At 36.7% G+C, this 25367-nt stretch overlaps 2 protein-coding genes across 2 annotated transcripts in view; one reads left to right on the forward strand and one right to left on the reverse strand.

Moving 5' to 3' along the window:
• Window positions 1-5341, forward strand: part of LOC135197430 (uncharacterized) — a 26887-nt gene extending 21546 nt beyond the window's left edge. The window contains exon 4 of the mRNA XM_064224501.1: window positions 5087-5341. Within this exon, the coding sequence (XP_064080571.1) occupies window positions 5087-5341 (255 nt within the window). The remainder of the gene's footprint in view (window positions 1-5086) is intronic.
• A 13708-nt stretch (window positions 5342-19049) lies between these two features.
• The window catches only part of LOC135197431 (glucose dehydrogenase [FAD, quinone]-like), a 147355-nt gene continuing 141037 nt past the window's right edge, over window positions 19050-25367 (reverse strand). The window contains 2 exon segments of the mRNA XM_064224502.1: window positions 19050-19235; window positions 23580-23743. Coding sequence (XP_064080572.1) covers window positions 19050-19235; window positions 23580-23743 — 350 coding nt within the window.

Below are 25367 nucleotides of genomic sequence, written 5' to 3' on the forward strand. Positions count from 1 at the left end.
TTAAAAGCGCATGGAGACAATACTCAACCATGAATTCTGTCATAACTAAAAATTAAATTCAAACCAAAAGATCTGCCGTCTGGGAATTCACTTTAAATAGGACAATAGATTACAGAAAGAAAGAGGCATGAGATTACAACTACAATTATCAAGCAATAGAATTCTACATTATATGAACAAATTTTCCATTCATATTCTTCAGCAATAATCTTTTGGAAAACATTCTTTTCCTTATGTACCTATTTCTTCGTGCCCTTTTCTTTCTTGGATCTTCAGTTATAAAAAAAAAAAACTATTTTACCACATCAGTTCTGATAATTATTGTGAAAAAGGTAAAACCAAAAGAGAGGCCGGAGCCGCTGCTGACGTTCGCGGACGAATGCCAGACCGACGCCTCATTCCTGGCCCGACATTTTGACTGAAGGCAATGAATCTTCATCAGTGGACAGTGGTCGCTCGAGCTCGTGTCAGTGCCGAATCATGCGAGCTGGAGGGTGGACCTCCTCGATTCCAGATGTCGTGTCTCCGCTGGTTGCACGCGTTCTCGAAACATTACCGTGACTCGGCCGTGAGATTAGAAAATGACGCACCTTTCACCTTTCGAATACTCTCAGCTATGTCAGAACGATATTTGTTTAAATATCATTTATTCAACACAACCCAAAGTTGAAAAAGTGATACTCGGTATACAAGACTCATAAAGTGAGATAGCAATGAAGCCAGGATAGTGCGGAGTGCAAAAACTATTTAAGGACATTATTTAAAATGCAAGGAACTGACTACGAAGACGAACGCGCACAATTTCTACAAAGCCTTGAGGTAAGAAATTCCTTATTTCAACTTGCTGTGAAAGTTACAAATTTTCCGGTTAAATTGTTCTACTCAGAAAATAAAAAAAGCAACATAACACAACAAGTTTTACTGTGTGTGTGTATATATATATATATATATATATATATATATATATATATATATATATATATATATATATATATATATATATGATATGCTTTTTTAATTTTCTGAATAGAAAAATATATACATACCAACACCAGCCACAAATATAATAAATATATATATATATATATAAATAATATATATATATATATAATATATAATATGAATATACTGAGTCACGAAGATAAAACGTGATGCTATATAACATCAAAGGTTTTTTTTGCCACGAAGGAAAATGAAAAAGCGAGATAGCCGAGTACTTTCGGTCCTATTCGGGGCAAAAAACCATTTATATATATATATATATATATATATATATATATATATATATATATATATGTATATATATATATATATATGTATGTATATATATATATATATATATATATATATATATATATAGATTATATATATATATATGCCTGTTTGTTGGTATCGGAACTTTTTGGTTGACCTGTTATTTGTATTGGAACTTTTCGGTAAGCCTGTTGAGTTAACTTGCTTGGTAGTATTGAAACTTTTTTGGTTGACCTGTTTGTTTGTATCAGAACTTTTTTTGTTTGACCTGTTTGGTTGTATTGGAACTTTTTGGTTGATCTTTTTTTGTATTGTAATTTTTTAGCTAGCCTGTTAGGTTGTTTTAGAGTTTTTGGTAGACCTGTTTGGTTGTATTTAAAATTTGCCGGTTGACCTGTTTTTCTGTATCTGAACTGTTTTGATTGACCGGTCTAGTTGTATCTCAACTGTGTGTGAATATATATACACACACACACGCGCGCGTGCACACAGACACACACACACACACATATATATATATATATATATATATATATATATATATATATATATATAAATATATATATATATATACACACAAAGTTCAGATACAACTAAACTGGTCAATCAATATATATTATATATATATATATATATATATATATATATATTACTATTATACTATTTGTCTTTTTCCCTTAGGGAAGGTGGCTCCGGAACCCTTTCGCACTTCCAAAAAAGATTTACGTCTAACCGTAACCTTATGTGAATTCCCAATAAGCGACAGAATGATGACGCTCTCCAACCTTTTCACGTATAAACATTTGGCCTCTACAAGCCAGGTGTTGGAGCAATAGGTCGCCAAGGCCAGGTGTTACCTGAAGCGTTCTATATCTCTTGGGTAGAGACAAACAGGCTAATCGAACAGTAATGTATAACGGAACAAATCAACCAAAAAATTTCCAATACAACCAAACAGGTCGTTCAAAAAAGTTCCGATACAACCAAACAGGTCAACAGATGAAGTTCTAATACAACCAAATACGCCAACAAAAAAAAAAATCAAAACAGACAAATAGGTTAACCAAAAAAATTCAGTTGCAAACATTCGACTGAGTAAGTTCCGATACAACCAAAGAGGTTAACCGAAAAGTTGAAATAACCAAATAGGCCAACCAAAAATTTCTGATACAATCAAACAGGTCAAACGGAAAAATTCAGGTACAACTAAATAGGTCAACCATAAAATTTCTGATACAACCAAAAAAGTTCAGATACAGACATAAAGGTCAACTGAAAAAGTTCAGTTACAGACAAACAGGTCAACCCAAAAAGTTCTGAAACAACCAAAACAGGTCAACTGAAACAGTTCAGATACAACCAAACAGAACAACCAAAAACTTTCCGATACAATCCAACAGGTCAACCGGAAAAGTTCCAATAAAACCAAACAGGTCAACCAAAAAAGGTCTAATATTACCAAACAAGTCAACTAAAACAGTTTTGATACAGCCCAACAGGTCAACCAAAAAATTCCGATGCAACCAAACATGCAAACCAAAAAAGTTCCCATACAAACAACAGGTCAAGCAAAAAAGTTACGATACTAACAAACAGACAAATTGAAAAGTTCCGATGCAAAAATAAACAGGTCAACCAAAAAAGCTTCGATATAACCAAACATGCTAGCCGAAAATTTCCCATACAAACAACAGGTCAACCAGAAATGTTCTGATACCAACAAACAGACAAATGGAAAAGTTCCGATACAAAATAATCAGTTCAACCGACAAAGTTCAGATACAACCAAGCAGGTCAACCGAAAAAGCTCCAATACAACCAAGCAAGTCAACTGAAAAAGTTCAGCTACAACCAAACAGGTCAACCAAAAAAGCTACAATACAACCAAGCAGGTCAACCAAAAAAGAAGTTAAGATACAATCAAACAGGTCAACCGAGTAAGTTCAGATACAACCAAGCAGGTCAGCTGAAAAAGCTCCAATACAACCAGGCAGGTCAACTGAAAAAGTTGAGATACAACCAAGCAGAACAAACGAATAAGTCCAGACACAACCAAGCAGGTCAATCCAAAAAGCTCCAATACAACCAAGCAGGTCAACTGAAAAAGTTCAGATACAACCAAATAGGTCAACCGAATAAGTTCAGATACAACCAAGCAGGTCAACCGAAAAAGCTCTAATACAACCAAGCAGGTCAACCAAAAAGTTCAGCTACAACCAAACAGGCCAACCGAAAAAGCTCCAATACAACCAAGCAGGTCAACGAAAAAAGTTCAGCTACAACCAAACAGGTCAGCCAAAAAAAGTTCCAATACAACCAAGCAGGTCAACCGAAAAAGTTCAGCTACAACCAAATAGGTCAACGAAAAAAGCTCAAATACATCCAAACAGGTCAACAGAAAAAGTTCAGATGCAACCAAACAGGTCAACCGAAAAAGCTCCAATACAACCAAGCAGGTCAACCGAAACAATTCACATACAACCAAACAGGTCAACCGAAAAGTTCCGATACAACTGAAAAGATGACACCAACTACCATATTAAGAATGGGGCAACATACGGACCGCATATTAGGAATCTAGCTACAACCCAACACACTTTTCGGGATATAATATTTATTTTGATCTGTGTCAAAATTATACATAAGGTTCTATAAGGAATGTAAAAAACAATTCAGAAAACAAACAAAAAACTGCTGCTATGTTACGACTTTACTTATTGTTTTTTTAAATCAATTCGAAACAACAGAAAACAAGAAATTCTGACTTGTTTAAGAGTTCACAGAATTCTATGTAAGTGGGGTGGTATTCTAATGAACTTCATTTAATATTCACCCATGTTGGGTAGTTAGCGTGACAACCAACTTCACCTGAAGCCATCTTTCAATGCTTCAAAACATTACTTGAAATATATGACCTTCAATCTTGTACACGTGGGTGGTCTCAATACTGCAAAACTATTAGAGTTAGAGAATTAATATCCACGCAAACTCTTCGTTATACATAAATACACTATTCATGAATGCGACTTTCAATATACAAATATATATATATATATATATATATATATATATATATATATATTTTATTATATATATTGTGCATGATTGTGCATGTGTCTGTCTAAACCAAATGCCCAGGTACGAATACTTGCCGGGAAGAAGCACTTATTAAATATTTTAATTCCCCGAGGGCGTAAGTTATTTCGAAGCAATGGTGAATTGATATGAAACGTTATTTGTGACTTTTTAATAATGTAATTTTTATAATAGATATATAATAAAAATATATATATATATATATATGTATGTATCTATATATATATATAATTATATATATATATAGATATTATCTAATTTATAGTATGTATATGTATGTATATATTATTATATCTATATATATATATATATATATATATATATATAATGAATTACTTGGTTATATAAATGCAAATGGGAATACCGACGATATGGCGGATCTAAGGAGCGTGGAATATCAGGAAGAGGAGGCAGTCGGAAATGAAGTGCAATTCGTTAGTTTTTGAACACAAAATTACATTGTCTTTGGAAGAAGTCTTTTCTAACTCAAGGATATCCCCATGACAGTCACAGAAACCAAATACATTATATATCCCGTGATGATATTTGATTTTATTGATTTATGAAAATTTCGGAGAGAATGCCCTGACTGAGAGTACAAGTAAATTCGTCAATATACTTAAAAAAAAAAAAAAAAAAAAAAAAAATATTTACATGCAGTTCTACACATAAAAGCAAATGTAACTAAGACCTACATCTTACTAACGATCTATTTACTCCGTCTTTCTCTTTCCAGAGACTCAAAGCAATCCAGGAGAGGCGAGAGCGCCTGCAAGCCAAAATCGAACTAGGAAGGCTGCCCCCAATTCCGCCGTCGAAAAACGCTTCCGCTGGAAGCCAGAAAACTCTAGACGCCAACTCCCTCTCGCCCAACTGGAGAGCCAAGGAGAGCAGGCAGTCCAAAATAGGTACCCCTCCCCAGATCTCCATTTCGCAGCCCGAAAACCACAAGATTAAGATTCCCTTGGTTCGTCTATCGCCGCTGCCGTGAGTATTCTTGCTTGGAGGTTCCTAGAATCAATACCTCCCTAATTCCTGGGCCGGGAGGGTGGGGGTGTCGGTATCAATAATGTGGAAAAACTATGGGTTATACTAAACCTGAGAACATCTGGGCAGTTTGAAAAATTCTTATATCAAAGATCAATCTACGAACACATTACTATAAATCAATTACGAGTAAAAAAATAGTTTTATCAGATGTTTAATTGGAGGATACAACCAGTTTAGTTGAATGGAGAAATCTGAGGGCAAGAGAGAGAGAGAGAGAGAGAGAGAGAGAGAGAGAGAGAGAGAGAGAGAGAGAGAATCGATAAATGACAATATTACTCTCAAAGTTTGAAGGACACCAAAACTGCGGTTCTGAGGATCACTGAAATAAATACTGAACATTCGACCGGGCAGTGTGAAGTCAATGCTATATATAGAATCATTTGTCAATTCTGTGGCATTTGTTAATGCAAATCTGAAGCCTTTGCCATTCGTTTTCAATACTTAAAATGACTCAAGGCTGGTTTTGCGTACCTCTTCACTCATTCTGGCTTAAATTTCCTTGTCTTTGGGACAAAAGTACATACTGCTCTTCAAATAATGTTCACCCGTTTCTCTTAATATTCTAAAATACAGCCTAGTGGGCAATCACTCGACTCCACAACTCCTTAAATCCTCGGAATTACATTCTATCTTATTTCGTTGCTGATGCGTCATGACTGGTCCCTGTCGAAGATTCTTGTCCACATACAAAACACGCAAGAACAAATCATTGCTTAACCTTTCCTTTTACTTACCAGTAATGATTTTTTCTTCAAGATTCTGGTACAATTATTTTTCTTTAAGATTCTTCTAAATGCTTCTAACTCTCCAAATCCTGAGCTCTTCAACTATTCAGAAGTTCTAAACTTTTATGATTCCCATATAAACGGAATAAAACATTGATTCTTACTACGGTTAATGATAAATTGTCACATTTATGAGTCATCATAAAATATTACCGCAAAAGATCTGATACATTTGGATGATTCAAAAGCTTTCTTGTTTTGTTTGCCCTGACAGTGGCCTTACAAAATTTCTAATATAATACCATAAAACACGTTATTCAAAAAAGAAACAAATGCAAGTTCACAGAGGGAAAAGGTAAACGTTCATATACAGAAACGTCGAGGTTTGGATTGCAGTAAACATCAAATACGTATACATTGTAGAACTTAATGAAAATTTTAAAACAAAGCTTCAAAGCGACTACACTCCAAATTTTTCTGACGAGAAATGGGTCGTCTGGACTTGGTGTTTACAGCTATACTTAGTGCATTTAGGACGTTGTGACGATAAATAAAATCAAGGCCATCAAACCCAAGGATTAAAAACTCAACCTTTGATTTGTTACTACTTACATGAGTCTCAGATAAAAACATAAAAGCTTAGTTACCGGTGTTACTATGGAGATCAAGAAAATGTGACCTTATGCCTCGAATATTCGAGTAAAGTACTTTGCAATTTTCCTTACTGTAAAGAGTTAACAGGCCCAGGGTTCAGCTCAATGTCTCTTGAAAGAATTAGAATTAACAACATAAAATCAGTAGCAGATTTAATAAAAAAAATCATAAAAACAATAACATTGCAAAAATCACCAGAGCAATAAACAACAATACCACCAACAACAACAGTTTTTCTATTTACAAACATTCTTTTGAAAGTATATATAAACATGACCATATGTCATTGAAAAAAGCGCTGGAAGCAACTGGTCGACAAGGTGGAGCCAGCCAAGTTTGCCACAACAACTTGGGGAGGACAGTCAAGATGGATTTATAACTTAAAAACGCTCACAAGGGAAAGATTAGCTCAAGACGAAAACACTTTCCTGATAATGCAAAAAGCAACTTTTGCTTTCTCATATCTGTCCTACAAACTTTTTGAAAAAAAAACATGAAGTAAACAAGCAGGAGGATAAATGCCTGATTGTAGCCCTCAGACAAGGGAACACAAACACACGACCATAGAAGGCCACAGCATAATGGCTATGGAACAGTCCAAGGTTGGAGAACAAGGTTTTTATTCAGAGTAATCATCTCTTAGAAGGGTTGTTTACCAAAGAAGGTTCCCTTCTACCTGCTGATTTGATTTTGGAGTGTCCTCCAAGAAGAGCTGCCTGCTATGGTTACTTAAGTATCTCCTCTACCCTAACTCATGTACTAGGCCAGTGACATCACACCGTGAATGAATGTTGCTAAGAACTTGACAAGATAGGGGCTGATTGACCATTTCTCAGCATTGCTATGAGAATTTAACTAAATAACTGAAAAGGGTAGTTGATCAGGGTAGTGCTCTTGGTCCACTGCTTTTCAAATAACATCAGCACAACATCTGATTTAGTCTTGAAAACAAGCTTGTTGCTTATGCGGATGATGCTACTCTAAGCAACGACCCCATCTCATGAATGTTCATCTGTGGTTGATGAATACCATAACTGAGATATAGTTAAAATCAGTGAATGGCGCAAATTATGGGGAATGAAGCTAACGTACAACACAATTCAAAGTATAAGTGTTCACAAGTCTAAATCACTGAATCCATCCAACCAGATCTTACTGACAGTGGTTCTTTAACTAGTGCAACGCATTTAAAATGCCACGTGTCAATCTTGATGCAAATTCACTTTCAAATTATAAGTGATCTAGCTCTTTTTCAACGCAAAAAAAAAAAAAAAAAAAAAATCGGTACACTGAGAACGTCTTTTGAGATTTTTGGATACCTATGTATCCTTGCAGCAATGTTTTTGTTCTTTTCTTATGATGTTTCGAACACTTCCTGTCTGGTCTCCTGCAACTAACTTGCATTTTACATTGTTGAGTTCCATTAAATATATTACCCCATATATTATCATTAATCTCTGGCACCGCCAACAGTTTTACCTTTTCTCTTGTGAAATTCAAAACTAGTTTTCAAGAAACTCAGTTTTACTTTTTCTCTTGTGAAATTCAAAGCTAGTTTTCAAGAAACTATGTTCCAGCTGTGACCAAAATGTGGAATGATCTTTACCATCCCATACTTCGACAGCTTAACCCTGTTCCATATCATTCATTCTTTAGTTTTTTTGTAAAACTACTGAGATGGGTTTGCATGTCCATCCGCACTTTTCCTGTCCCCCTCAGACCTTAAAAACTACTGAGGCTAGAGGGCTGCAAATTTGACTGTTGATCATCCACCCTCCAATCATTAAACATACCAAATTGCATCCCTCTAGACTAGCCTCAGTAGTTTTTAGTTTATTTAAGGTTAAAGTTATCCATGATCGTGCGCCTAGCGGCAAAGCTATAGAACAGGCCCCTCCGGGCTGTGGCTGAAAGTTTTAAGGGCCGCGAATAGTACAGCGTTATACCGAGACCACCGAAAGATAGATCTGTTTTCTGTGGTCTTGATCATCGTTGTACTGAAAAATCGATTGAGCCAAAGAAGCTTCGGCGCAATTTTTTTTTTATTTTTTTTTATATGAGCAGGCTCACATAATTCTAGTTTCGCACATACTATATTGTTCTATCGAGATACTATTTTTTGCTAGTTGTCTCAATTTGTTTGTATTTGTACTTCTATATAGTTTATTCTTTACTTTTGTGTTTCTTTCACCGTACAAGTTAAGAGCAACAACCATGAAAAAAGTTAATTGATCAGAAACACGAGAGAAAAAAATATTGTCTGAACCAAGCAGAGAAACAATAATTTTCCAAAGCAGAGAGAAACAATAATTTTCCAAAGCAAAAAAAGGGGAGAGCAATAAGCATTCAGGTTAACCATCATGGAAAGCAATAACTTATCAGCACGGATGAGCTTTTAAAAAAAAAATCACCGCATACGCAAACACGCGGCATACAATTTGTCAACTTACCAAATTCTATCATACAGAAAGGTCGCAATATATCACTCAAAAGCGCACATAGGTAAGAACAAACACACGAGAAAGTGACCATTTACCGGAACAATAAAACAGAGGAAAAGAAAGGAATTCAGTGAAGTCATTGGACCACAAACGACCATCGATTGATGGAGGTCTCAGACCGTTGAACTGTTTACAGTGTAACTATGCGTACGCTGAGGAATGAGTGAACTCAACGACATCAGCGCAGGACGTGCAGTCGATAAAACTGAGATGCGCGGAACAAAGCGTTAGTTAAACATGAACGAGACCATCTTGCCGTGGAGTACACATAGAATTCAGAAATTCTTTCACACAGGATGACCTTGCAGAAAATGAATGAAGCGACACAAACTCTGTTGAAATTCAGTGACTTTAAATTTCCCACAAATAAATGCAATTATTTAACGACAGCCTCTGGTGTTGCTGCATAGAATAGAACAAATCCACAAGGTGGAATATACGTCCATAATAACACCCAGCAATTTCTTGCGGAAATTTCTTATTCGATTCTCAGCCACCATAGACATGCCCTAGGCTTTTGCACGATGGCTCCTGTGTGGGAAGGCTGCTGCATACTTCACAAATTTACATGACACGGTTAAAGGTTAAAAGACAAATGAGTCTCAATTACAGTTTTTCTTCTACGTCGGTAATTCAAGTGAGATCACAAGCGCAAATCAGCCTTCAATGCTTGATTTATGGTTTCATGGAAAAATCAGATAACGAGCACGAAGTGCCGACAAGCTTTGATAGCAGAGAAAGTGTTAATTTTATTTCTTTCTCTCTTCGCATGTCAAGCTCAGTACTACTGTATTCCATCTACAGTAGTATACTTCATCTAGTAACATGCGCGCACATATATACATACATGCACAGACACAGACAAACAAGTTTTAGCGTCACATTACTAGCGTTATATGCGACTGTAGTTCGTATCGTGATTCTAGAAAGTCTTAGCAAATAAGACCACGATTGGATAGAACATTATACTCAGAAAGAAAGAAAGGAAGAAAGAAAGAAAGGAAATTTTAGACCACGTCTGTTCATTTCAACTAAATTTTAAATAAACTTGAAGCTCCAGAGACTTGCGTTTCCTTTATCACTCTAATAGTCGACTAATCGACGTTTGAAGTCGGCAAGCCGGCCAGCCTACTTCCATTACTGCCCAGTCGTAAAACTACTGTTACTATAGAAACCCCATAAATGTTTGTGGGTTATATGTATTGCCGCGCTCCTTGTAGGTCAAACCATTCTGGTAATTTACACAGTCGGTGACTCAAGAAGCACCCGAGTCGATACGGAGAATACCTACTACCGATGACGTGGATAATAAACGATTAAAAGTACAAATAACTACAATGATGAAAACAGCTATCATAACAATGTTGATGATGACGATTGCAACACAGCTAACATTGTCGAAGCTTGAAATTGTTCAAATGGAAATATAAACTATTCAGCAAAACCTAAAATGTTTCGTAAAACGATCAACCATTGCAATGCTTCCCGTACGATTGAATAAACTAACAAGACATATCAATCTGCAAGTGTGTGTGTGTGTGAGTGGGTCTCTTTAGTCTAAATGAGAATCAGGGTCGATATCAATTAAACGAGGCGATAAGCTTTTCGTGCAAAACCGACTACGATTATTGGTGTGAACCGTGTCGTTCATGTACACACCACACACAAAACTCGGGAACAATTATGAATGCTCTTTCTGAAAAGGATTTGCATGCGCGTATGCCCTCAATTAAGTATAAACAGATTTAAAATACGTAAATATGAAATAAATACACAGGCATACACAGATACAGATATGAATATATATATATATATATATAATATATATATTATATATATATATATATATATATATACATTATATGACATATACATACAATACATACATACATAAAAAGCCATTTTTCTTAACATTACAATATGCAAAATTTTACGTAGATTTTTTCTTCTATTTTGGGTATGCACCAACATGCACTTTCAGCTTATGAAGATATGCATGACCAATTTCAAAATCATTCCACAGACATACTTAAAACAACCAATACCTCGAATACATGAAGCGCGCTCGTCAATTAACCTTGGGCAATCGTTACTGGATCGCATGGTATTTAGGTCATTGGTCAATGAATGGGGCCAGAATATGTTTATCCAATCCTTGTATCCGTATATATAATATATATATATATATATATATGATATCTATATATATATATATATATATATAATATATATATATATCTATAATATTATATATATATTGTGTGTGTGTGTGTGTGTGTGTATTATTACGGACTGAGTTCCGCTCCAAGTTCGATATTATGGATAAACAAAAAGACTTCAACACCAACAGTTGAAACTGGGGATACGAATATAGAAAGAAACACTAACAGAGCAAAGGTTTATTTACAAGCTTACTAACAAGGAGAAATGCAGAATGGTTTCTCCTATTTACATACCACAAGTAAAATCTTACAATGCTTGAACTGGGGAAACAGTGAGGTAATGAAAATACTTGCTGCCTAGTTTTGCACAGTCGGAGATCTACGCTCGAAACGGTGGCTTCACAAAAGGGAGAATTGTAATTGCAGCCGTCTTCTTGACTCCGTATTGCAGAAAACAATGTCTATTCTTGATACTCGAAGGGCAGGAACTGCCATTGAAACCTTCGTTGTTAGAACGTTTCTGCTCTCAAGGCTTGCTCAGCGTCGAAAATACCTCGGTCGTTCTCTCTAACTGGACGACTTGACCAGATTCCGATCAAACTCTCGAGCGCCTTTTCCTCTCTGATCCTTCGTCTGTTTCTCCTTCTCTTATCTCTCTCTGATGATCTGATGACCTTTGCTGGTCTCTCACTGATGATCTCTCTCTTCTCCTACTTCGGCAGTCGTATTTATATGGCAATCTGGGGGTGGGGCCTACCAGCGAACTTCACAGACTCCCGAGATGACCGGAACGATTTAGAAGAATCTCGAAGATGTATTGCATCAGAAATCACTGCGTTTCTCACAACACGTTAGCGTCTGTCGAGTTCCATTACCCCACCTGACGATTCTAGAACAATCATGAGAGCAGGCACCTCCAACACATGCGCAGATGCATCCTTGTTGCAGACCTACTTGAAGAAAACGTATTTTCATTTCCTTTAACTTATTCGTCGCTATGAAGCGATTATCATGACACGTCCCCCCCAAAAAGAAAAAAAATGAAATAAACTGATTTTATTTTTTTCTAAAGAGAAACAAGAATTAAACAGCAGGGGAACAATTCTGCATAAAGCTTTAATCCAGTCAAACATGCACGCTTCTCCACTCACACACTCACTCAAGCAAAAACAGAAAACGGTCATTAGGCTACTCATTCTGTGAAATCTCTAGAGAGGCTATCAGCTAATACATTATTCTTTCCCCTTATATGAACTATCTTCAGGTTATAGTCTTGTAATTCTAAACTCCAACGCATTAGACATTTATTCTTGTTCTTAAACCTCTCCAAATAAACTAACGGATTATGATCAGTATACACAGTTAAAACAGAACTACTACGTGCGTAAATCTCAAAGTGTTGCAAGGCTGTAACTAAACCAAACAATTCCTTTTCAATAGTGGAATAGTTCTGTTGCGCTTTATTCAGTTTCTTTGAATAATAGGCAACTGGGAGTTTCATTCCATTCACTTCTTGTAACAAAACCCCTCCTACGCCAATATCACTGGCATCGATCGCTAAATTAAATTCCTTACCAAAATCAGGTAATAATAGAACTGGCTCGTGAATCATTATAGACTTTAACTTGTTGAAGGCTTCCACACATGTGACATCAAATACAAAACTGCGTCCTTTCTTAAACAGATTAGTTATGGGAGCGCTTATTTCTGAGAAATTCGGTACGAATCTACGGAAATACGAAACCATTCCGAGAAATCTCATGGCCTGTTTTTTAGTTGTTGGGATTGGAAAATTCACAATAGCTTCTATGTTCCAATTCTTTGGACAGATTTTACCAAGACCTACCCTATGTCCTAGATAAGTAATAGAGGCTTTCCCAAATTCGCATTTCCTTAGATTAAGAACGAGATTCGCTTTGGTAAGGGCCTCCTATACTCTTGCCAAAGTCCTTACATGATCCTCCCAAGTCTCTGAAAATATCACAAGATCATCTAAGTACACGACACAGTTGTTGATGCCATTTAAAACTTTATTTATTAACCTTTGGAAGGTACTGGCTCCGTTCTTCAACCCAAAAGCCATAACTTTGGGTTCGAAACTACCAAATGGCGTTATAAAGGCGGATATTTTCCGGGCTCGTTCACTTAAAGGTACTCGCCAATAACCTTTAGCCAAATCAAGCTTCGAGATGAACTTGGAATTTACAATTCTATCTAAGCAATCATCAATCCAGGGAAAATTACTTTGCTTAGTTACACTGTTTACCTTCCGGAAATCAATGCACAATCTATCTGATCCGTCTTCCTTTTTCACCACAACTACCGGGGAACTCCATTCACTCTTGCTAGGTACTATCAAATCATTATCTAGCATGTAACTAATTTCCTTCCTCACAGATTCTGCCTTTTCTGGGCTCAGACGATATGGACTTTGCCTAATGGGTTTCATGTCCTGCAACTCAATATCATGTTCTAAAGCCCTGGTTAGGCCTAGTTTGTCACTAATAGTTTCAGGATAATTCACTAAAACATTACGTATTTCCCTCACCTTTTCCTTTTCTAAATCCTGATTAAAAACTTCGAAATTCTTTAGCACTTCGGAGTTTTTTCAAAACTATTTTCTTTCTGAGATATACCGTCACTACAGGCACGGGGCGTTCATTATATTTTTTGAGCAAGTTTACATGCAGCCACTTTGCTCTACGCTTACCCATATCTATGAAATAATTTAGATTCCCCCTCTTCTCTAAAATTGAAAAGGGACCTTCGAACTTATAAGATAAAGAAGGACCTTCTTTCTGGACTAGTACTAAAACTTTATCTCCTAAAGAGAACCTTCTCCATGTTTCCGTTTAGTTTCCCCTTGACTTTCACTCTTGTTCTCTTTCGCTAGTTGCCAAGCATCTCTTAAATTGTTTTTATAATACTCTAGATTAGTTATGTAGTCCTCACTAACCTCTTTAAGCATTAAGTTACTGGAAATGGGTCTTTAGCGGTGTGACCAAAACTAGCTCGAAAGGAATAAATCCTGTAGTGTCGTTCGGTGCCAACCTTAAAGCTAACAGAACAAATGGTAACTTTTCTTCCCAGTCGTGTTCGAAGTTCTTACAACAATTAATTTCCCGTAAACAACCTCTTTAACGTTTGAATGAAACCGCTCCACAAATGCCATTGTGAGTTCCGGGATGAATAAGGTGTGGAAGTTACGAGTTTAATGCCTAACTCTTTCATTCTATCTTTGAAATATTTGGATACAAAATTACTACCATTATTGGTCTGTATAGTACGAGGTAGACCAAACTTAGAAAAATAATTTAATCGATAATTACATTCTCAAAAGGTTCGCCTACTGAAGGAATATTACACAACGGAGCTCTGGGAATTACTTGATTCGGTTTCCCGGCAATTTGGCATTCATGACAGCTTAAAACATACCTCTTTACGTCACTCTTCATTTTAGGCCAAAAGTACGCCCTACTAATACACCTGAAAGTTTTATTTATTCCTAAATGTCCTTGCTCGTCGTGTGCTAACTTCAAAACTAGCTCACGAAGCTTCCTAGGAACCACTAATTGTTCAGTGATTTCCTCTTAACTACCTGACTTAGGACGAACATAACGACACAAAACTTTGTCCTTTAAACAAAAAGTTTCCTTGCACACATCATCGAGATCATCATCCAGCTCACATTCAAAAATTCGGGTTAGTGTCTCATCCTCTCTCTGAAATTTGACTAGCTCATCCTTATTCAAAAGGTTAGTGCCTAATTCATCACCGTAACTAGTACTAGATACCAGTACATTTACTATGTTACCCTCGACAGCTACACCTTCCGTTTGGCTATCATTGTCAACGACAGAGTCAGGTCTTTCACCTACTCACAACAAGATCAACCTCGCCACCTATATCACACTCGTTCGAATCCACGAACTCACTCACGTTCGAATCCACGAACTCACACTCGTTCGAATCCACGAACAAATTATGACCATAGTCTATGTCTGTATCCAAACCTGACCTAGTTACTACCATTTCAGGCACTGGAATATCCATCACAACAGGATTCACATTCTTGGATAAAGCGGACTCATTACCGACAATAATGTCAACGCCATCAATGGGCAAACTGTCAACAACTGCAAGTTTCACTTCTCCTGACACTACCTGACTTTCTAAGTTCAACTTCAACAAAGGACAAAGAACACAAGTGTTAGGAAATCCACCTAACATGACTTTTTCTTCCATGTTGATTTCTGCCCTGTCTGGCACACTCTCTCTCCTGAGCAGTGAGACAGCAGCTCCTGTGTCTCGAAGCAAGACTACTTCTCTCGAATCTGCTCCTCCAAGAAAGGAAACTACACCTTCTGACAGAAATTCACCAAAAATTTTCCTAGTTTCTCTCATCACATCATTCCTACTTGACAAAAGGTTAACTAGAGACACTGGTTTTTTAATGTCCTTTCTTTCTACAGCACAATTTCTCGCTAAATGCCCTTTCCCATTACATCCGAAACAAATTAATTCTGAGCCACTGGATGCCATTTTACTCCTACAAACCTTAGACGTATGACCAGGTTTTCCGCGTGTATAACAGGAATAGTCACTTTTACTCGTATTGCTATTACTAGAACTGAAACCTTTACTGCTTTGTTCTCTACCAGACGAAGGATCATTTCGTTTCTTACTAACACTCAAATTATGAGTTAGACTTTATTTGTCAGCTAACCTAGTTGCTCCTGCAAAAGATACTTCTGGCCTATCTTCTATATAAAGCTTAATCTCAGGGGATACGTTATCTTTGAAGTTTTCTAACAACACTAAGTTCTTCAAACCATCAAAATCCTCAACTTTAGCAGAAGTTAACCAATCAAAAAACAGCCTTTCTAACTTCTTTCCGTATTCGACATACAAAATATTTTTTTCCTTTCTCAAACTTCTAAATTTCTTATGGTACACCTCCGGTACTAACCTGTATGCACTAAGAACAGTTTCTTTCACAATATCATAATCATCACATTCCTCCTTAGACATACAACTATACACAGTAAGTGCCCTACCACTCAAAACTGACTGTAAATGTAAAGTCCACATTTCTTTAGGAGAACCTACTTTTTCCATTAACTTCTCAAAACACATGAAATATTTCGTTACATCTTCCTCATCAAACTTTGGTACTAATTTCATCACTGCACTCATACCTAACCTATCAGTTTCATTTTCGTTCTGGCCTGACTGACTGTTAAGAGTGCTTTGCCTTAACCTAGCGATTTCCAACTCATGCATACGTTCTTTCTCTCTTTCTTCCTGCTCATGCACACGTACCTTCTCTCTTTCTTCCTGCTGCCTTACCAACATTTCTCTCTCTTGCTGCATTTTCATTGCTTCTTCTCTCTTTCTCTTGTTGCATTTCTCTCTCAGCTGCTCTTTCCTCTCTCTCAGCCACTCTTTCATCTCTCATACTTTTCTCTTTCTTTCTTTTCAACATACTCACGGAGATCATTCCCCTCTAGACCTAGTAGCTTACCCGACTCAATAAACTCTTTCACCATCTCACTCATTCTGGTTCTTTCTATATTCTCCGTTTCAATCTGTTACGGTGCCGAATATCCTGGCAGTCCTGCTCCAAGTTCGATATTATGATAAACAAAAAGAATTCAACACCAACAGTTGAAACTGGGGATACGAATATAGAAAGAAACACTAACAGAACAAAGGTTTATTTACAAGCTTACTAACAAAGATAAATGCAGAATGGTTTTCCCTATTTACATACCACAAGTAAAATCTTACAATGCGTGAACTGGGGAAGCAGTGAGGTAATGAAGATATTGCTGCCTAGTTTTGCGCTGTCGGAGATCTACGCTTGAAGCGGTGGCTTCACAAAAGGGAGAACTGTAATTGCAGCCGTCTTCTTGACTCCGTATTGCAGAAAACAATGTCTATTCTTGATACTCGGAGGGCAGGAACTTTTTGAAACCTCATGTAGAACGTTTCTGCTCTCAAGGCTTGCTCAATGTCGAAAATACCTTGGTCGTTCTCTCTAACTGAACGACTTGACCAGATTCCAATCAAACTCTCGAGCGCCTTTTCCTCTCTGATCCTTCGTCTGTTCCTCCTTCTCTTATCTCTCTCTGATGATCTGATGACATCTGCTGGTCTCTCACTGATGATCTCTCTCTTCTCCTACTTTGGCAGTCGTATTTATATGACAATCTGGGGGTGGGGCCTACCAGCGAACGTCACAGACTACCGAGAAGACCGGAACAATTTAGAAGAATCCCAAAGATGTATTGCATCAGAAATCACGGCGTTTCTCATGACACGTCGGTGTCTGTCGAGTTCCATTTCCCCACCTGACGATTCTAGAATAATCATGAGAACAGGCGCCTCCAACACGCACGCGGATGCATCATTGTTGCAGACCTACTTGAAGAAAATGTATTTTCATTTCCTTTAACTTATTCGTTGCTATGAAGCGATTACCATGACACAATATATATATATATTATATATATATATATAAATATATATATATATATATATATATACATATATATATATATTTAGTATGTATATATATATATGCAAAATAAATGCAAAGAACTGCTTTTGTGATAATGAGGGTGCGGCCACACTACAATGAAACATTGTCATAAACACGTCAATAACTACTTGCACATACATCACAAACAGGTTGCTGTTTTCAGTGATAAGGGTACACCTACACTGCGGATATATATATATATATATATATATATATATATATATATATATATATATATACACACACAGACACATACAGGAGCGTCATGGGGGGGGGGGGCGGGGGGGGGGGGGGTGCCGGGAGGGCAACTGGCCCCCCTCCACGACTCAAGTTGACACCCCCCCCCCCCCCCCCGAGCTTCAACTTGTCCCCGTCAACCCCCAAGCCCGAAGAAGTAACAGCATATTTTCTTTTTATATGTGCAATCATAAATATATGAAATTTCTCGGAAAACATTACGTTTCTTGATCTTTGTCTGTCTACTATAGTAGATCAACTCCCACGTAAACCTAATTAAAAACTTCGCTCTGAATACATCTAATATTGCAGGGTTGCAACGACTTCGTCCTTTTCTGTATTAACCTCTACCTATCGGATATTAACCTATTTATCGCACACATTATATAGCAACTTAAATATAGACGATGGTATTCATAGAGGCAATAAATGAATTACAGCCGAGCATTGGACGAAATATGCAGGCTAGTTTCCAAGCGGATGGGTGAGGGTACCTATATAATCGCCGAAGAAAGACAACAGAAAGTTTTAACGAAACCGTAATGAATATTTAGGAGCAATGTGGAGTAATGCACGTGACAATAAACAGGTAAACAGGATGATTATTTGAAGGAAAAAAAGTCATCAGGGCATCGTGGGTGGACATTTAAGGATTACAAGAATAAGGCAATAAAAAAAAATGTTGTGGGGTGGGGGAGATGGGATGAATTATCGAAGATAAATTATCAGTAAATTGAATTAGGTTAGGATCATGTTAATAATCAAAACACTACTAAAAGGGGGTTATGGGTTATGGAAAGGCATGTAACGCACCAAAAAAGGAATCTCATTTACCTTCTACCATGGTTTTGACATCCAGCGGGTGAGTCAGGTAGTTGTGGGTGATATAGGGCTTGTCGAAGGGACTGGCCGACCTGAGGGTGATGTAACCCCTGGACTTCGGTCTCAGCAACATAGGGTATACCGACCAGCTATCTCGGAACGATATGGGCTTGAACATTTGCTGCCACGTCTGGAAAGGAGAGACCAGGCACGATGCTCAGAGGAGGAGGAGAAGTAGCACAAGACTTGGCTGGATATTTGCTGAGCTTTCTTGGAGGTCTTCAGTGTTGCAGGGCTTAGTACCAGACATTTCTATATTACACCACTGACTTTTTTTTCATTAATTTCGAAAGAAAATAACACCAACTGCATGACTGAGTTCTGGTACTCCCAGCAGTTAAAGGACCTCCAGGAATGCCCTCTAATAAGCCTTAAAAACAGCTAACAACTTGTTGCTAAAGCCGGGGGTGTCTGTAGTTTTCTTGTGCGTAGACGTCTGGTTACAGTGTCTGCCAGCTTCGGGAGTCAATTTATCAACTACTAGTCCATAATGTTAGTTGGGTTTTTAGCTTAGTCAACCGTTCAAGCCAATAATAATGTCAAGTTTGCGAACCATTCACCAAATTCCCAAAACCCTTCGCATTCTTCTGAAATGCAAAAGGAGAGGCCACACGAAACTCTAGGAGTAGGGAGATTCAAAGATGTATATTGATGATATATATTTGATTACCTATAGAAAATGAACATAGGTCTAAAAAATGAACAATGAGATCATAAAATCGACCTCTCCAAATTTCCACACCCTTGGGTCCCCGGGCCTGTATGAATCCTTTTGTCCATGGAACGAAACTATAATAAAAAGGCTGCTTGCAAGCAGATGCTTCCCTTTTCGTCACAGTCCCACGAGGGCGTGGATTCTGTGACACCCTACCTTCCACCCTAATTCGTAAGTCGCATCCTTCAGGGTCGCTGAGGAAGTTGGTGTCGATGGTAGTTTTGTCAAAGTGGTCGGGGCTGCGTAATTTTACGAAGCCGCGACTCCGTGGACGTAGGATGCTCCACGTGTCCAGGAAAGAAATTGTCTTGGAGAACCTTTTCTAAGTCTGTCAGAAAGTCAGCTACAAAAACCAGGTCTTAAATGGTCTAAATACGTATAAGACATACCAACTAAAAGGTCTAATGAGGCACATCAGAGGAGAAAGACGTACTGGAAGAATGTAGGAGAAGTGGTTAATGCATGTCAATCAGTTCCTCTCACGCTAAACAAAACAGAAAAAAAAGAACAAACAAACAAACATACTCAAAATTTCTGTTAGTGGACATGAGACGTCTACTTTTTTATATATATCAATTGAACACTCAACATACACAGGACACATCCAAGCCATTCACAGCTTCCAATCTCAAACGTTGTCATAAAATTAAGACAGTCATAAACCAACTAAAACTTTGAATCTCAAGCCGTCTGCCACATTTTACTAGCGTAACATTACATTAATACTGAATGTCATTTCAATGAAAATTTTCAGAAGTAAAAAACTACAAATGAACTTAGTAACTGATTCTTTGACTTCCTTAGCTCAATGAAAGATCGTGTTTCTTATGATTTCAATTTTACTAAATGAACTAATATATAACTTTAACATACTACCGAGAGTTTTTCTTAGAACTGTTTCTTTGTTTATAGTTTTCTGAAGCAAGTGAACACAAAGAAAAATAATTAATATCACATCTAATATCTTCACTACACTAAGGTCTTGAGTGTTGTCTCCCAATTGTCTTTGACAGTCTTAGTTTGTCCAACTAATCCTACAAACTTGTTGAGAATGGATGAAATGCATGATACAAAATGTCTACAGTCAATATTCTATAAACTACGAACAACCACTCACTAATAATTATCTCTCTCAAATAATATGACACGAAAATTAGTGAAAGCACACATTAAAAAATTGAAGTTCATCTTCACTCAGAGTTAAATACAAGATACAGTTGACCACAACCGAGGAAAGCAAAACCAATTGGAAATAAGAAAATGTAAAATTAAGGGTCTTACCCAAAAGTATAGATAATTAGAAATGTGTTCTTTGAGAGAATGTTCTTGTACCTGTAATATATTCTTTCTTAACCCACAGGCAAACATATAAATGACACAATTGCATGCAGGTATCTCAATCTGCCTTTTTATTTTTTTACTGGATATGAAAAGTCTCATTTTAACTAAGTGAAGAAGGTTAAAACACTTCTTGACGTAATCCAAATGGTATCCAATATTTTGCTCCCTCTTTTATTATTTTACCACCAAAATCTTTGTCGACGGCAAAATTTTCTGTAAACTGCTATTTGGTGAGAAAGGTTCCCATCTTTCAAAACCTTAAGAACTACGAAAGCTGATTGAAATGACAAAGAATATCTTATGAGTAAGAGTAAAAAATCTAAACTACAAGTAACTTCATGCATGTGGGCAACAGAAGCTTTAGTTCTTTGTCTGAAAATAGCCTGAACCCAAATAGCCATTAAAATCTAATTATGTCCCACTGTTCACCGTTAGTCGTTTACAGGAAAACTGGTTAGCAAACACAAATAAAAAAAAAACGAGCAAACTTTGACAATTGACGAACTCGGTTACACAAACAAGTCGACGCATAACCATTAAGGTCAGACGATGTCACAAGAGAAAGGTCTGTAGCTGTCGTACATAAATGGGAAAATATAATACAAAATTCTGCTTAAAGTAAGGAGATTCGTTTTAAAAATCCTGAAATATAAACGTGGATAAGTTAATGTACACGAGCTTCCAATGTAACGTTCTTTAAAATTGTAACAAAGCCAGTTAAATGCATCTTACCTTGAAAACACAACTAAATAATATATAGATAAAGATGCATTACCCGCTTACTGGAAGTCTTCCCACTACTTAAATTAGAAATACTGTAACAACCTTCATGACTTTTTTGAGCTTCTTTAGAACTGATGACTCAGCAACAAATTATTTACTTTGTCTCTGCCTGAAGCGACTTCCACAAGGATTAATTAAAATATAAAGCTCAAACACAAACTCTGCATCGTTACATTAGAAAAGACAATTTGTTTTATTCTCTTCTAAACATAAAAATAACAAGTAAATACTGCACTACCCAGATTTATAAAGCTAAATCATAATGAAATTACTACAATAAATTGATTATAACAACTCTTTGCCCTATCCATTCTCCCTATCTAGTTAGCCACTGAAAAAAAATAAAAAAAAATACTTGAGAATAACCAGTTCTCCCATTTTTCTTTCCATTATAGACTGTCATATATTAATTTAAGAACGTCGTCCCCATACTTCTGAAAATATCAGTGGTCGGTATTATTTCAGCTCTTAACAACCTGAAGAAGACCATTCATATTTGCACTGTTGTAACTACTTTCCTCTACGTATTGGGATCTATGGTTAAAGTATCCCGAATTACGATTAAACTCCCACGGTACATTATCTGTGAAGACTTGACCTCTATGAAGCAAAAGGTGAAACTGATTTACTGTTCAGAGGATAAATGTCGACAGTCAATTCACTCAATAAGTGTCTACATGAATATCATCATTACAAGAAAACTACCAAAATAAATCTACCCAGTAAAAATTTAAAACTCCATCTCTCCAACATTTCTCAATACAAAAAGAAAAAAAATGGAATACAATAAAAATTTTACGTAAAAAATATGACTAATTACTGTTAAGACAGTAAAACGCATCAATAAAGTTATACTGGTTAAAATATGAGACCTATTATTACGCTGCAGTCTACATACCCTACCACATAAAATATTCCAAATATCCTTTTTCGTGCCCAGTGTATCAAGCCTCTTTGACTCACCAAGTTAAAAAAAAAAAAACACCCCACCTTTATCCAGCTTAAAAAGAACTTTAAAAAACCACCCCATCTTTTGTCCAGCTTTAAAAGAGCTTTACCAAAAAAAAACCCCCATTCCCCAATCCTCCAGCTTTTAAAAGAAAAAAATTGTGAAAAACCACCCCCATTTCCCTAAAAAACCCAACCCATTCCCTTATCCAGCTCTTAAAAAAAACTTAAAAAACCACCCCATCGTTTATCCAGCTTAAAAAAATAATTAAAAAACCACCCCATCCTTTATCCAGCTTTGAAAAAAAAAACTCAAAAAACCACCCCATCCTTTATCCAGCTTTAAAAAACTTAAAAAACCACCCCATCCTTTATCCAGCTTTAAAAAAACTTAAAAAACCACCCCATCCTTTATCCAGCTTTAAAAAAACTTAAAAAACCACCCCATCCTTTGTCCAGCTTTAACCAACTCCTTCGGGGTTTGGCAGATACCTTGAGCAACTACCTATCAAAAACTTCCTGAGCAAAGAAAACACCTCGCCTAACTGCCCTCTTGCTTTCAGAGAGACTTCCACCCTCGTAACCTGCGAGGGCCGCTTTCACAATTTCTACCGACCCCAGCTTTCGAATCTGCACAAACTTTCCTACTTCAGTCCGCCGAAGCGTGCTTGTTTGCTGGCTCCTTACCCGTTCGTTTAAGCCGTGAACCTTCCGGATCTGGCGCCCACCGTCGGATGCAGGCGACCCTGAGATGAAGTGGAATTCGATGTCAGGCCAATCCTCCGACTGGTTCACGAATTTCGTCTTCACGAAGGCAATGCCCTCCACGCCTCCCAGAACCGTCAGAGGACCTGTTTGGATGGAATAAGGGGTAACTCATTAACAAGACAGTCAATTCCAAGGACTTATACAACAGGGGGTCGTGGTTCTATAAGCTTAAAGCAGAAACAAGCTTCAACAAACAACAGTAACTGGATTATCAGTTTCCTCTCATGAAAACGAGTTTCGCTCTTAAAGCTTGGTCTACAAAGGCGCTTCATGTTCAAAAGCGCTGAAAAAACACAACAAAGAAAAGACATCATCGGTCACATGGCGAAGAATCACGATAATCTGACTATATCTTAGCTGAGATACAAATCTTTCTTATCCTCTTATACACGGTAGGAATATTCTAAGATATGGAAGAGAAAGCCAAGAAAATAAACTAGTCCTTAATGCTGAGACAAATAAAAACTAGACGGGAGAACAACAAAAACTGCCCTGACTAACTTTCACAGACGCCCCCTTCCAAGACGAAGAGAAGTGTCCTAGAGAGAGAGAGAGAGAGAGAGAGAGAGAGAGAGAGAGAGAGAGAGCAACGGAAGTGGAAGGTCAAGGAAGCGAAGAAAAAGAAAAGTCAAAAGAAGTAGGATAGCAAAAGGGAATGAAGAAAGGGGAGGATGTTGTGCAATGGAAAAATTGAACGAAGGAAAATGCAAAAAGGTGAAAGGTTCGGGAACAAGAGATGAAAGCGTAAGAAAGAGGAATGACAAAAGATGGGACGCGCCTGGATGAATCATAGTTAAAACAAGAAATAAAAGGCGCAACCCAGGATACGGAGTTATTAGAAAGCGTGGAAAACAATAAAAGCTAAAAGAAACTTCAAGATAAGATAAAAATTCTTCAGAGGACAGAAAAACGCACATATAAAAATACTTCTGAAATGAACATGAAAGAACAAGTAATGATTACAGAACCAGGAAGAGCAGAAAAAAGTTAAATAATCCTTTAATTTGTCTGTTTCTGAAGAAAAATAAGTCACCGTTTTCTCTTCAATCACTGCTGACATCCACAACTATTGTGATTAATATCAACAATCAATAAATTACCACTCTCATATCATTATTCAAAAGGGCTTCAGTACCTTCATCTTGCTAACGAAACGGAATGACTCATATGGTCTTGAACATACATATATGCAGAGAGAGAGCCATATTACAATTTTTAATACAAATAAAATCATATTCTTTCAGAGTACAGGCTAAGAAATCATCCTCTTGGTACTATGGTACTACACACACACACACACACCCAAATTATATATATATATATATATAATATATATATATATATATATATATATATATATATATGTATATATATATATATATATACAAACAGTATACAAATGGTTATATTCATAATATATAATATATATATATATATATACATACAGTATACATATGGTTTATTCATATATAATATATATATATATATACTATATATATATATATATGTACATATGTAAATTTCTGACTCCCATAAAGTTTATTTCCACACACATACACACACACACACACACACACACACACACACACACACACACACAATATATATATATATATATATATATATATATATATATATATATATATATATATATATATATAGGTGTGTGCGTGCGTGTGTGTAACGAAACGAATTTCGAGCATTATT

Source organism: Macrobrachium nipponense, chromosome 21 (assembly GCF_015104395.2).
Source record: "Macrobrachium nipponense isolate FS-2020 chromosome 21, ASM1510439v2, whole genome shotgun sequence".
Taxonomy (NCBI): Eukaryota; Metazoa; Arthropoda; class Malacostraca; order Decapoda; family Palaemonidae; genus Macrobrachium; species Macrobrachium nipponense.